The following is a 16,041-nucleotide window of genomic DNA, read 5'->3' as shown; positions in this document are numbered from 1 at the left end:
ACTTAAGTGCATAAACAATAATATATCTCCCACAATCGATGGTAGAATGCAACAATTTCAAATATGAGATGATTTCTTAAGTTCCTTGCACCATGTTATGACAATTCACAAGGTAAGAGCGCACACAAACCAGCTCACTCACATGTAAAATAGAGAAATGAGACATGCAATCTAGGCATGATCTCTAGACTGTCATTTCATCATGCTGTAAATATGTTACTTATTAAGGAAAAAGAAAGGTGTAATGTTTCCCTTATCATTTGCACTAATCAGTTGTCTTTTTTTTCTTTTCTATGTTGTTTTATGATGCGGGATCTTGAAATACTTTTGAAGAATTAATCAAAACTCACAAATACAAAACTCTTTAGCTAATAATAGCTGTGCGTATAATTTTTGGGCTTGCTTTTCTACTTTTGGACTTTTCCTTACATATTAATAATCATATCAAGGTTTCTAAAGTTTGTACATATCAAAACCTTTGCCCAATGAAAAATACTAATGGCCTTTACACATACAATAATTTTGTGCCCACTCGCACATAAAATAACCTAGCCATATGAAAGGCTATAAACGATTAATGAAATTCTAATACATGATTAGCAAATGATCTCCATCTTCACGCGCCACCACTCAATCCACAATCCATACGACACCTCAATCGGTACCCTCATATAGTATATCTCAATCGGTACCCTCGCACATCTCATTTCATACGACACCTCAATTGGTACCCTCGCACATCTCATTTCATATGACACCTCAATCGGTGCCCTCATATAGTACCACACCTAAATCAGTATCCTCGCATATCTCGGTACCCATACTCATAGACACAATCCACATTAGTTAAATAATTAATTGAATCAATTAATCCCAATATCGTCGTGAGACATAGGCAACCATAATATCAAATTACACATACCAACAAACACGGCACACACAGGCATCCCCGATATAAAATAAGAAATATAATTCCCAGTAAGCAAGAGTCATTCTCATAACATTTCCTCTTGCTTAGCAAATGTCCTCAGTTGTGTAAATCCATGAGAGGATGGATTTATGATTGGTGTGGAAAACTAGATCAACACATAATGCAAATATGAAATGAACCAATCAAATGAACATATGTGAAATGAGTCTAAGTGTCCCATACCACAAAGGCGCATACCACCAGATTAATTCCACATATCACTCCTTCAGAATAGAAGTTTTAGACGGAGTGGCCAGTTCCCTCTGAAACTTAAATTTCGACACAAATTTTTTTTACCATTAATTTGTTTATTTAATAGCTAAAGTAAGAAAAATATTAAAAGCATGTATGCAAAAATCTAATTTTACTTGAGAAATGAATGATAATCTAATGAATTTATTTTTGAAATCGTATTGTAAAAGTGAAGATGGTTTTTTAATATTTCTTCAGTATGGTAAACTAGTGTTTACTTTTTAGGTCTTTAGATAGTAGAAATGATAAAATAAATGCAAAAACGAATGTGAAGCATTTGAGAAATAAAGTCAACACATACCTCCATGGTTGTGGTGTGGTTGAAATTATCTATCAAAAATAATTTTTAAATACTCCAAAGAGATGTCAATCGTTATGCTTTCATGGATAGGCAATATAAAGTGCTTTAAACATAATTCTTGAGAAACTTAACACCATAAGAATAAAAGATAACTTGATTATGAATATAAAGATAGTAGATACTAACCTTGAGTTGATTGAGAGGGTGTGAGATTATAAATAAACAATGTATAGAATTGAGTTTTCAATATATCCAAAATTTAAGCATAAATATAAACATGAATATAATGAAAGACTACCAACAATTTTAACAATCTTGATTGATAAAGAATGGAAAAATATATCTTCTAGAGTTTGTAATTCAAACTAGGTCAAACAAAATAAACTTGTACACATTTTTCGCCTAGGGAGAAGGATGCCAAGAGCCTTGTTCATACAATCTGAAGAGATGACGGGAAAAACTACTCATAAGATGGGTAATGGATATTATCGAAAATTCTCCTATGAAATTGGGAATGTGGATGCATATTTCGGACACCATATTAAAGAAGAATAAAATATGTAATTTGGATAAGGCATCTAGGTAAGCGTTATGGGTCAAGGCTATGATGTCACTTTTGTAGCCAAATCCCAATCGATTCCACATGTCCATGAAATAAGAGGTCCCGATCCAAGGAGGAAAGTCCAAGGAGGAGGTTCGTGGTTGATGAGCTTTTCCACCAAGAGATAAATGTGTGGTCCTGATGTGTCTCCAAGAGCCAAAAGGAGTAGGCAGATCGAAGACTAATTAGCCATTGTCGATATAAAGTCTAAGCCAAGATAATAGAAGCTTTGTCTCAAATTCATGGCAAATTAATTTGTGAACAAAAGGTATTTTATCGAAAATTGAGGCACTATTCTCATAAAAGTTTCGAACTAGAAACCTTTAAAAAAAATGAATATGAGACTTTACTAAATAAGAAACATAAATTTAAGTTAAACTCTTTGTTTATGCTATGCTTTAAGATTTAACTAATTTGGCTTGATTTGAACGCGGTTGAAAAACACCTAAAGATGATAAAATAAAAAAAAAGATAAAACTTGAAAATGGCCTTGCCAATTTTTAAAAACTTAGAACAAGACTTGGTTTTAAGCTTTTAGTCTAAAACCTCCTAATCATGTCCACGGCTAATTACGCTCTAAGATTTAAAGTAAAACTTTCTTTTCTTTTCTTTTTCTTCTTCCAAAACTTTTTGCAAGGTGTGAAGGTGAGGATAGGCTTTTGAAGCTTGCAAAAGCTTTTAAGCTTATGTTGAGTTGAAAAGCTTATAAATTGTTAACCTTATGATATAAAGCTTCAATATATCCAAGGTTTAGACTTAGCTACTTTAGAGAATGAATTATATAGCTATATTATAGATTTAATATTTAAGTTTTTACAAAAAAAATAACAGAGAAACAAGGCTTAAAGTAAAGCTTGGGTTAAAGAAAACTAAAGCTTGGCTTAAACTAAAACTTGGTTTAAAGAAACTAAGGCTTAACTAAATCTTGACGAAAGTTTGAATTAAGGGCTTTTTTTAAAGCTTTTAAATAAAAAATTTCTTGTAGAAGCCATAAGAGAGAGCATGAGGCTTATATATATATATGTATGTATGTATATATATATATATATATATGTATGTATGTATATATATATATATATATATATATATATGAACTAGGCTTGGTATAAGGCTTTTAAACCAAGCCTCTTCATGGTAGCTTTTAAAAAAATATCCAGCCCCGTAGTATAGGTAAGCTTTTCTCTTTTCTTTTCTTTTTTAAATAATAAATAAATAAAAGCTAAACTTAACTTAAGCCTAATATATTTAAGCTTTTCAAACTAAAGCTTCTCCACAACTGAAAATCCACGACCGCACGCTACGCGTAGGGAGGAAAGCGAATCGCTAATTTAAATGATATTAAGTTTTTAAGGCTTCAAAGCTTAGGCCTTTTTTCTTCTAAGGGATATTTAAAAAAAAACATATTCTTATGGAACCAGGAAAGGAAAAAAAATTTATGTTGCTCCTGATTCGTCATCGCTATCACCAGGGGTGGAAGGGAGAATAAGGATTTTATTAATTTAATTTAAAAAAAATCCTTTGCTTCTCTTGATTTAACCAATTAATCTCGCTTTTTTTCCAAATTCATTTATGAGAAATTCTTCGCCTTCGATTGTGGAATTTGAGCTCCCCAATTGCTTAGCAATTCTGAGGATAGGGCTTTGATTTTCTCAACTTTTTTATATATATAGATGGATTAGAGAGAGAATGAAGATTCTTGAAGGTAGTTTAAGGTAGTTTAAGGTAGTTTAAGATTCTTGAAGGTAGTTTAAGGTAATTTTGGTTTCACCTAGGTGGTTTTGATTAAAAGTTGACATTCAACCATACCCCTTGATCTCAATTTCCATCTAACAGCTCCATAAATTTCACATGCTTTTGTCCATGGGTTCTTCGCTCTTTCACTAATCTACCCTTTCAGTTTTAGTGAGTTTCTCCCTATTCTCCAAATCAAAGTATCCCTAGGCTCTGATACCACTTACATCCAATCTTGAAATAATTTTGAAAAATTAATCAAAACTCCAAATACTTTGAATATAGCCATAAAATTGAATTCAGATTGTACATAAAATAAAATAACAACAGGAGATAGAGTTGAAATATTATCACCACACGAGACAAAAACTGGGTGCAATCTCCCCCCTCAAGCGTATAGCTCCCACTTCCACAACATGAGTATTTTTTTAGAATTGTATTCAATAAAAATAGCCCAAGGAGCTAATAATAGTTGTGCGTATAATTTTGGGCTTGCTTTTTCACTTTTGGGTTTTGCTTTACATATTAATAATCATATCAAGGTTTGTACATATCATAATCTTTGCCCAATGATAAATACTAATGGGCCTTTACACATAAAATAATATTGTGCCTACTCACACATAAAATAACCTAGCCATATGAAAGAGTATAAATGATTAGTAAAATTCTAATACATGATCAGCAAATGATCCCCATCTTTACACCACCACTCAATCCACCATCCATACGACGCCTTAATTGGTACCCTCGTATAGTGCAACACCTAAATCGGTACCGCTGCACATCTCGGTACCTATACTCATAGACACAATCCACGTTAGTTAAACAATTAATTGAATACATCAATTAATCCCAACGTCGTCATGAGATATAGGCAACCATAATATCAAATTACACGTACCAATTGGCACGGCACACACCGGTGTCCTCGATATAAAATAAGAAATATAATTCCCAGTAAGCAAGAGTAATTCTCATAACATTTTATTTATTTATTAGTCCTCATAGATGCATCCGAGGTGCAAGGAGTGACATGAATACATGTATGGCAATGTTAAGAATATTGCAATTACATGCTATGTTTCTCTCATTTATCAAACTTATATCATTAACTAACTTATTCACATACTTTTTACATGTTGAGCATGTTTCTTCAATAAGAATGCAAAATGCTTTAGTCCCAATACTTGCAATTGCTTTGTTAAAATTTGACGTTCTCTCATTATATACGCTTTGAATAATCTTGTCTTTACAATATACAAGCCTCTTAATTTGAGGTTATTTCATCATGTACGGTTTGAATAATATCTTATCTTTACAATATTCAAGCCTCTTTTGCTTGCTTGCTTAATGCAGGTCAATCCACAAGCTCCATTGAGTGTTGAACAAGAAGAAAACTTCAGTTAATGGCATGCCTTATTGTGGATCCAAACATGCACAATAAGCTTGATCCCCATAAGTGGAAGCTTGGTTTGCATTGATGGCACATATCATATATTATAGTTATTGCCATAGCATCCTAGCTACACATCAAATCAAGCCATGGCACATGTAGCTCCAATCTTTACTTGGAGGTTCCTCATGTATGGCAGCATCCCAACAGTGTTGTAGTGATAGCAATGCCTTATCATATGTAGCACCTTATCAATTGGATGAGCAAGATTGCATGAGAGTCAAGATAGTACAACCCCTTAGGGGTCTTGGTGGACAAGCAAGATTTCTTGACATTGAAGGTGATAAAGATGGCCCAATGACAGAACAAAGGGGGCACATGTGAAATCATACTCAATTGCAAACTGATGATCCTGCTCCATCATGGTGTGTTTCGCTTGTCTCTTGATCAGAAGGTAGCACCCTCTTTTCTTGGCCGAGTCGTCTCTTGAAGGACATCCCGAGGCCCGCGGAGGGGAACTTGAGAGCATGCAGAGTTGGAGAGGAGCATCCTTGTTCGAGTGGAGATGAGCACCTAGACAAGTCGAGGGACAAGCCTCTGGGGCTAGTGAAGTTGGAACCCCCTCTCCTTCTAGGGATGTCAATGGCAAGATGGGGCAAGGATCTTGTGGAGGAATATTCGTGGGGTGAGCTCAATATCAATCTCAAGTCGTTGAGAAAGGAGGTATTTTGTGCTTGAATGGCATCTATTTCAATGTGGCCTTGCCCTTGTTGTGGTGGTGGTGGTGGTGGTGGTGGTGGTGAAAGAGGGGGCAATGTTGGTGAGACCACCATGGCCCTGCATAGAGGGCATGTAGAGTGTGAAAAGAACCACATGTCAATGCAATCAGTGTGGAAGCTGTGCTTGCAATTGGGCAGCAATCTGCATTCCTCATCCTCTTGAAACTCACAAAGGCAGACTGCACATTCCAGCGAGGCTTCTTTCTCGTCTCGTGATTTCTCTTGGTTGGAGAAGGAGAAGGTTGGGAGAGAGTTGATGATGGATTTGTCTAGGCCAGTGGCGACCTCTTGGAAGGGGTCCTGTCCAATTGCTGATGATGATGTTGTTGGTATGAAGGAGAATCGATGGCGTCTGCGCGGGGTAGGCCAAAAATAGTTGATATAGACGTGGAGGGCGAGGATGAAGACGATGACGATGATGAGCACCACTATGGCAGAGACCATGATTTTGCTGTGGAGGATGTACTGCAAGGCCGGCGAGGGATTGGAAGGAGGAGGAGGAGGAGGAGGAGGAGGAGAGGACATATTGAAACCCCTCTCTCTCTCTCCCTCTCACACTCTCTCACACACACACACACACAGACTCGGAGAGACAGACACTCTCTCTCTCTCATAAATAAAGACGCACAAGCGAGCGAGCGCGCACGCACACCAGCCCACCTGCAAGATACAACACACAGAAACGTTCTCTCTCTTTCTCTCTCACACACACGCAAGACTCTCTCTCTCTCTAAATAAACGTGTGGCGTGTGGCGTACGCTGCCATCTTCATTTTAATTGAATTTTTATTTCCAAAGACCCCCCCCCCCTTCCGCCTTCTGACGTGCCGTTTTGGTATTGGCTAAGGCATGGCCAAGGGCCTGCCAACTGGGACCCTCTTGTTGACACGACCACGCGCAAGAGCCCTATCGGAATTCAACGTTCTATTTGAAGGTTTTCATAGGAGTCGAATTTGAAGGGCCTTGAATTTCCTTTGGCCCTTGAATTTTCTACGCCACTATATTGACTATTTCCCAAGGCTTTTTCAAAGTGCCCACTGTCACCCCTAACCCTCCCTTGAAAGATACTTCGGCCTTATCAAGAATTTGCTTCATTGAAGTTTCGGCCATAGCAGTTTGCTGATGCACATGGAGTCCAAGATCACAACATTATAGTCTTCGATTTTTAAACAGAGTATTATAAATGCAATTAAGCTTTTAATCAAACACAACCTTGTTATGACCATTTCCAATTTTAAATATAAGACGAGAGTGATACACCCACTAACAAGAACTAATTGAGCTTCCCCTTACACTGGCCATCAAGGGATCATTGCATCATTGCATTCTTTGATTGATTTTTTTTAATTCTCCATACATGCACCTCTAATATGTTTTTAAAAAAATACATAATTGATAAGTAAGCATAGATGGCCATGTAGCAATGCACTTGTGTGTGTGTGTGTGCTCCTGCACTCGTAGCATATCATGCCACTACTTGGTGCGTAGACTAAGACAGTGTTGCACCTTGTTTGGACCTGTCCACATTCCAGATTGCTCCTGGGCAGGGTTTCAGCTTGCTTGCGCATTAGATTTCCCGCAAAACAATTCTGGATATTTGGAGTGCTGACAGTTGCACTCCGGTCTTATGCTCCATTCTTCTCATGGGTATGGTTCTAGGCTATGTGGACAATTTAGAGCAGCCAGAACCAATTCATGTTCGGACAGCATTGTCAGACACCTTCTCCTCCTTCAGGCTCTCCTCGGGAGAGACAGACACTACACTGTTGTTATGCGAGCCAAGATGTTGATTTGCAGACTTTCTAACTTTTCTTTGACTGTTTCATAAACTCTAGTATGGGTCCTTTTGAGACCTCGCCATTGTACAATGCATATTTCTTCTTGGGTTTTCACCTCGCATTGAGGTTTCACACTAGTAATATATTATTACTATTAAAAAAAGGTGAGTGAGTGTGTGTGTGTGTGTGTGTGTGTGTGTGTGTGAGAGAGAGAGAGAGAGAGAGAGAGAGAGAGAGAGAGATAGAGAGAGAGAGAGCACGAATCATCTAGGAGGCGAGATGCCCTATGAGACTTAAAGAATGATGGTCATGCACATACAAAGAATAGAGCAAACTCGATTGTATATGGGGAAAAAAAGAAAGTGAAAAGAAAAGGTTTGTAAATGATGAGACTTGTATTAAATGTCAATAATGGTGGGGATAGTATGTTTACTTCTTGAGGACCTAAGTACACACACACAACATTCACCTCAAGAAGTTCACTATCATCGGGAAGATCTCACCTATTATTTGTCCATGCCCATATAACAAAGGTGGAGTCTCCTTTTATACACCACAATTAAGGGATTTTGTTCACACATGAAACATCACTACCCTTTGTGGGCACCTCATGCTAATGTATTACAAAGTTATTAAACCACTACTATCCCAAAAATCAACCAAATGCACAACCATATGGCCTTCAAAATTCTTAAACGCCTCTTCTGTCTCATGCAAATACTAAGACTACCTCTTTGTACACATGTATAAATTCAAACATCAATTTAACACCGTGAGAGAGGCTTTGTAATCCATCTAGTGCTCATTCATAAAGTTGCACTATCTAAGGTATCAAGCATTATCTCATGGTCATAGACCTAGAAGTTCTTAAACGTTTCTTCTCTCTCATTGCAAATACTAAGGCTACCTCTTTGTACACATGGTATAAATTCAAACATCAATTTACCACTGTGAGAGAGTTTTGGTTCTAGGCCTTCAAATTGGCCACCCATGGTCTACCCATGAGCTGATTGGATTTCTAAAGACTTCTAGGGCTAAGCCTGGCGACTAGCCATACATGAGTTGTTTGAATCATAAATACAATGATCACAAGTGCAGGTATCATGTGGTGTGATCGCTTCGCATCTTTAAAAGTTTGCAATGTTAGTTGCTTGTTTTGATAGAAAATCCTCGATCCTCCAAGTGAAGTCCAAAATATTTTTTAGATATTTATGATACTACTACAATGAGGTCATGTACTAATGCTATGGGATCTTTTGTTCCACCAGGTTTTTCCCCATGGTCATCCAGGTGTGAACGAACACCTTAGGGTCAGCTAGTATATAAGCAACCTCATCCATTGTTTAGGATTGCTGCTCATTTATACTTTCTCCTTTGTACTTATAGCTCTCCCCTTTGGGCTAGCCATTCTCTCTCTCACACTCTACACCTTAACGTTCTTATCTCATTGAGCATTGTGTGTGAGAGAGCTCAGCTCCATTGTGAGCTAATAGTGGTATTAGATCAGGTTTCCATGTCTCCAACACTTGGAGGTTTTCTTCTTGGTTGTGATGTTTGCTTCTTACTAGAGATTTGGTGTTTTTGCAAGCTTCCATTGAAGCTTCTCTTGCTAACTTTGCAAGTTGGCACACACTTCAATTGCAATGAAAGATGCCCAATTGTGGCATGCTAAATTTGGCCATACATCGATTAGTAGATTAATGCTTTTGAATGATGACTTATGCAAGAAGAAGTCTATGTGAGTCAACCAACTAGATTTGCCCAACCCAGTCAAGAACAAAAGGTATGCAAGCTTAAGAAATCTTGTTAACCAAAACATACTACCTTATACAAGAGAGGGAGAGAAGAAGAGAATGATGCCATGTGTCAGGTGAAAATCTGAAAGGTGTTTTGAGTCTGTGTACATATGGGATGCGTGGTGTGTGAATAAACTTTGCTCTAAATGCCCTGGCAAATGTATAGGCCGGATGGTTTTGCAGTGAGCTGGTATGCGTGTCGTTTTTTTTCGGAGCGGATGCTAGAGATCTGGAAGTTTTATTGCAATAGTGTGAATGTGGAGATGGTTGCATGGCACCGACTGGAATGGTCGTGTTTGGTAATTATGATGCTGATGATTACGAGCTTGTGGGCAGCTCTAGCATTGTTTTGGAAGGCCGTGGTGGGTAGCTCTGGCACTGGAAGGAAGGTCGTGGGCGCGGCGTGATGACCTGAAGCATAAGGAAGGATGGAGCCATTATAGTGTGGTGGCCATTATTGAGCTTTAAAAATAAATAAAAGAATATATAATACAAGTGGCCAACTAAGGGTCCACGTGGAAGGTTTTGTAGCTGCCAGCGGGTTCCCTCTAGAAGCTGGCAAAGGCGCGAAGAAGGAAAGGTGACCGCCTGAAGTAGCTGCCTGGTGTTGAGGAGGGCTCTCAAGTGCTGAGACTGAGGCACTGCAGATAACCAGACGCGAAGAAATTGTTGCTGGTCGTGGCATCTGCACAAGCGTAAGGGTTGCCGCCTCGTCCAGGAGGGAGTCGCCCTAGTGATTCATCGTGTGAGCGTGGAGCGCAGCCTCCATAGGTGCAGGTGAAGAGCTGAAGGAGGGTTAAAGGCCGCCTTGGGTACAAGAAGTGGTGACAGGTGCAGTGGAAGCTCTCGGGTGATTCTGCAGGTTGCGCTAGAGTGGCCGAGGGGGACTTATGAAAAGGTTGCAGCCTAGAGTGGGGCTCGCGGGTAGCCCAGCTACAGAGACAGAAGCTGGCGAAGAAGTGAAAGTGGCAGCCTAGTGGTTTTACTGGGGGGCGCTGCAGAGAAAGTTGACGGGCTGGTGTGGGCCGCGTGAGAAGGGAGCCGTGTTGGCGACTGGGGAACAGTGTACAGGAACCGACGAGAGTAGTTGGGCTGGATGCTGCATTGAGCAGTTAGTGTTGGTGCTGGGGAGATTGTGCAGAGGCTCTGTGGTTGGCGAAGCTGCTGGTCACGACACACAGGGAGTGAAAGCTGCTGAGTTGAGGGTTAGCTGGTGTGGGCGCCCTCTGAAGAGAGAAGTGGCTGGTTTTGTGTGGGCAATGACTGCAGGCAGAGAGTGGATGCTGACGAGAGAGAAGTGGCTGGTTTTGTGTGGGCGATGACTGCAGGCAAAGAGTGGATGCTGACGAGAGAGAGAGAGAGCCTGGGTTTTTTGTGTGTGTTGGCTGCAGTAGAGGTGCTGATGTGTGGGCTGGAGACAGTGGGGCTCGCCTACGACACTTGGCAGGTAGCAGCTGGACAGAGAGTAGCCGGGCTACAGACGTGAAGTGAAGAAGGGTTGCTGGTGGGGCGCCCTCTGGAGAGTGCAGAGACCGGGAGACAAAGGCTTGGTTGTCAGACGCAAGGGTGAATTCCCTTGGCAGTAAATCTTGGCCAGAGTCCTGGTTTTTGGTGTAATTGCTGAGTTTATACAGTGTGTATGGAGCTGTGTATCTTTTTGTTGAATGATCATCTGTTTATCGGGGTTTTGAGCTGTCTTTATGGTGTGGGTGGGTGGTGAAGTGTGAGAAGTGTTCCAGCCGGTGGCTGGTGGTGCCCCCGTTCGTGTGTGTGTTTCCAAGTTTGGGAGGTGAAGGGCTATAGAGGCAATGGTCTTTCTTTCTTTTTTTCACCTCACATTCTTCTGGTGCCCCCACTGAGGATGAGCTCAGGGATTTCCCTTACGAGGGTGTATGCCCCAGAGTGAGAGATTGAAGGAAGGTGTTTCTAGTTTTTCTTGGGATTTGAAGTGAAGCTTGGGGATCAAAATGATGTCGTATCCAGAGTTTTTTGGTGGTCCTAATGAAGATGTGGCAGATTTTCTGGAAAGGATGGAGGTTGCATGTATAAGCAATCACATCAATGAGCCGACACAGGTAGCTGAATATCTGCTTGAAAGGGGATGCAAGGATTTGGTACAGAGCTTATGAGGAGTCGTTAAAGGATGCTGAGCCACGCATTCCAATGACTGAGGATGGATTGAAGATTGCTCTTTTGAATAGGTTCAAGAAGGTTGAGGATCCAGACAGAGTTTGGCATGAGGTGCAGGGGTTGACACTGGGTGAATTGGAGCCGATTGATGATTATGTGAAGAAATTCTCTTTGCTCTCTGGGAGACTTTGTGCAGGGCTTTGGGAGATGATCAGGTACCTCCAGACATGATGAAGAAGGATCGTTTTATTGCAGGATTGAAGGGAGGCATTCGCTGGAAGGTGGAATTAAAGAAGCCCAAGTCTTATGAGGATGCGGTGGAGATTGCCAAATCAACGGATTGGAAATTGCAAACGGATGAACCAGCTGGGGATGTTCCAGTGGCAGTGAGGCCTCAAATGAGAAGGGTAGAAGCGGTACCGATGAGAACCATGCTGGAAAGAGTGCAACCGATAGAAGCTCAGGTGAATAATGTCACACCACAGGGGACAAAGGTAGCACCTACAGCTGTTACAGCTTCTGATGAAGGGCTTAAACAGGAAATGAAGCAAATGGTGGATTGTATGAAGAATCTGAGTTTGAAGATGATGGAGAACACAGGTGGTGGACGTGGCCGAGGTAGAAGCTATAATCAAGAAGGGATTGAAGGTCAGACAGGCTATGGAAGTGGCCGTGGTTATGGTGGCAGGGGTAGACGGTTTATTCCTACATGCTGGAATTGTGGTGAACTTGGACATCTAAGTACAGACTGTGATAAGCCTCAGCGAATGGGGGGTGATATGTATCCTTTACCCTCTCAGATTCCCAACAGGGCAAATGATTATGGAATTGAAATTAAAGGTGAAGCAGGGACCAGTGGATTGACAAATGAAGAGAAGGGCAAAACTAAGGTGATAGATGTGGTCATCCTTGAGAAGATGAAGGAGACAAAAGCTGATGTGATGCCTTTGGGAAAACGGATGCCACAGGAAGGGAAAGCAGGGATGCTGCAGGGCCTAGCAAGAAGAAAGGTAAAGTGAAGGAAGGAGGGGATGTAAAGGTCAAGCAGAAGCGGAAGTCTCGCAGGAAGTTTCAGGTAACTGATTTTCCACTGGGGGTTGGGCAGGATAGCTACAATTTACAAGAGGACATGGCTGGAAGGAAAGCTAATATTACTTTTGGGCAATTGATAGAGTTAGCTCCCAAATTGAAGCGTCAGTGGAAAAGACTTGTGAACCCGAGAGAGAAGGAGCCTGCCAAAGGGATAGTGACTGTTTTATCTGTTCAGGAGTTGCCTGATATATGTCCTGTGGTGGTGAATGTATGGTACAAAGGAAAGAATCTGGGAGAGGCATACATAGATGGTGGTGCACAAATTTGTGTAATCACATTAGCAGCTGTGGAGAGGCTTGGTCTTAATTTTACTGAAGCATCTGGTTCCCATATTCGGCTAGCCAATCACCAGAAGGTCAAATGCTTAGGTATGATCAAAGAGTTAGAACTGCAGGCTTTTGATGTAAACGTGCTTGTGGATTGTCATGTTATGCCGGCAGGAATGGGTGCATTCCCCATCATTTTGGGAAGACCATGGCTGAGAGCAGTGAAGGCTGTTCAGGATTGGAGGAAAGGGGTTATTACTTTGTATGACAGGAGAGGGGATAAAAAGCAGTTTAACATGGATAACCAGAAGCCTGTTGATGATGAAAGGGAAAGTGAAGCTGATTCGAGTGTTGATGATACGACCAGTAGCACCACTACTAGTGAGGGAACAGAGGATACTTCATCCAGTGAGGAGGATGCAGAGATAGATGCCCAGGTTATTGATGAGAAAGTGCTTGGTGATGAGGTTGCCCAACAAGAAGAGGCCATACAGGAAGAATGCGAGGAGGTACAAGTGAATCATGAGCAAAGGTATGCATGTGATGTGAAAGAGTCTGCTTTTGAGTCTTTGGATGATAAACCTTTGTGGGATGAGTGGGATATAGAAAGTCTGCAGGATGATGAACCTGAGTTGGAGTTGGATGACCAGATGTGCATCAATGTTAAGAAAGCCACGACTAGAATTGATGCTATGAAGGAGGAGCAACACCAGAAGTCTATGAATGATGTTGATGCTATGGATATGGATGCTGTGATAGATGAATTTCTTATTGGCCTTGATAAAGATGAGCATACAGGAACTGAGGTGGATGCTTTGGGAATGGTGCCTGTTGAAGGGGAGTTTGTTTTGCCTGCAGTGGTTGGCTTTGATGATGATGCCCCTTATGTGGATGGACAAGGAAATGTTATGGCACAGCAGGTTTATCTTGACGAAGCTTTTATCAGTTATTACCCTCAGCAGAAATTGCTTCACTGGTTCTCCAATATTGGTGTTGATCACATCAGTGATTTTGGAATTGAAATGAGGCAGGATGGTATCTATGTCAGGAGCTTTGTTTCCAGAAGTTCTTATGTTATGTGGTGGAATGTGAGATGGCAAGTTACATCTGGGGAAGATGACAGTGTTTCTTTGATCACATGGAATAGAGATGTTTTGATTACACTGTATGATGCTCAAAGGATTGACGGCAGAGGGAAACAAGGTCATATGCTGCTTGCTGCTGATCATGAATGATTCAGCAGGCTAGGGGTTGGGCAAAGTATGTCAGGTGAAAATCTGAAAGGTGTTTTGAGTCTGTGTACATATGGGATGCGTGGTGTGTGAATAAACTTTGCTCTAAATGCCCTGGCAAATGTATAGGCCGGATGGTTTTGCAGTGAGCTGGTATGCGTGTCGTTTTTTTTCGGAGCGGATGCTGGAGATCTGGAAGTTTTATTGCAATAGTGTGAATGTGGAGATGGTTGCCAAATGCATGGCACCGACTAGAATGGTCGTGTTTGGTAATTATGATGCTGATGATTACGAGCTTGTGGGCAGCTCTAGCATTGTTTATAAGGAAGGCCGTGGGTAGCTCTGGCCACTGGAAGGAAGGTCATGGGCGCGGCGTGATGACCTGAAGCATAAGGAAGGATGGAGCCATTATAGTGTGGTGGCCATTATTAAGCTTTAAAAATAAATAAAAGAATATATAATACAAGTGGCCAACTAAGGGTCCATGTGGAAGCTTTTGTAGCTGCCAGCGGGCTCCCTCTAGAAGCTGGCGAAGGCGCGAAGAAGGAAAGGTGACCGCCTGAAGTAGCTGCTTGGTGTTGAGGAGGGCTCTCGAGTGCTGAGACTGAGGCGTTGCGGATAACCAGACGTGAAGAAATTGTTGCTGGTCGTGGCATCTACAGGCGTTGTCATGCCACGGCACGTCTATGGTGTGAAACCATGCATGTGAGGCTATTAAATACAAATCCAGATGCATGGGATTAAGTGCCTGTGTACATATGGGCTGTATGGCGTGTGGAGAGTTTTGCTTTGGAATGCGTTGCCAGATGTACAGGGTGGAATGGTTTGTGTTGAGCTTGTTGTTGCAGGCCTGTCGGGTGAGAGGTCAGATGATGGAGATGATGTCAGCTGTACGATGGCTCGTATGTGTGCGCGGCCGTTTGATATGTTTGGGCGCGTCAATAATACAATGAGCACTCAAGGTTGCTATTTGAAGAGGTATGAGGTGCATGGGCAAATAAAGATGAAGTGGCCAAGGTAGGCATGGGCATTGGTGTGAAAGCTAAGGGGACGGCCATCTTGTAGGCCTTAAAAGAAATAAAAATATGGTTGTGTGGCCAACTTGGGAAGAGCCACGTGGGGGTTTTGTGGGCTGCCAACTCGAAAGTCTGGAAGCTGGCGAAGCATGGAGCGGTGAGGGGTTGCTGGCGATAGGCAGAGAAGCCGCCTAGGAGTGTGAAGGGTAGCTGGTAGCGGTAAGGGGAGAACATCAACATGCTAGTTTACTGGCCGGCGATGACTGGTAGGGACGAAGAGAGCCTATTCATGTAAGGGTGGCGGCCTCTAGGTGTGCGCAGAAGGAAGCATAGCCTTGTTGGAGTTGGCCGCTAAGAAGAGGAGAGCCGGGGTTCAGCAGTGAAGGGAGTGTTGCCGCCTCGTGAGCTGGAGGTCGCTGTTGGCTGGTGACAGTGAAAACAGATGCGGGGAATTGTTGCTGCAGAGGCTGGCGAAGAGAGAGGACCAGCCGAAGGCACTCTGGTGCGTGGCTAAAAGCTCCAGCAAACGGGCGTGAAGAGGAGAGTGAAGAGCTGCCTGCTAACATTGTTGTTGTTGGTGTCGGTGCACGACCGCTTATAAGTAGCTATCATAGTTGGTGGGGGCTATATAGGGTTGGAACTTGCTGCAGATTTGATCATAAATAAGTTGAAGGTTACAATGGTTTATCCAGAGCCATGGTG

At 41.7% G+C, this 16,041-nt stretch overlaps 1 protein-coding gene across 1 annotated transcript; it reads right to left on the bottom strand.

The window, feature by feature from the left end:
• Window positions 1-5,292: 5,292 nt before the first annotated feature.
• On the bottom strand, window positions 5,293-6,705 carry LOC147620016 (RING-H2 finger protein ATL2-like). The gene has a single exon (XM_086772680.1). It carries the CDS (start codon window positions 6,553-6,555, stop codon window positions 5,644-5,646), a length of 912 nt encoding a protein of 303 aa, XP_086628806.1. The 5' UTR covers window positions 6,556-6,705; the 3' UTR covers window positions 5,293-5,643.
• Window positions 6,706-16,041: the final 9,336 nt, after the last annotated feature.

Source organism: Cibotium barometz, chromosome 32 (assembly GCF_041138505.1).
Source record: "Cibotium barometz isolate CiBa-2024 chromosome 32, ASM4113850v1, whole genome shotgun sequence".
NCBI lineage: Eukaryota > Viridiplantae > Streptophyta > Polypodiopsida > Cyatheales > Cibotiaceae > Cibotium > Cibotium barometz.
Note: the sequence above shows the minus strand (reverse complement) of the source record. Positions and strands in the feature narration are given on the sequence as shown.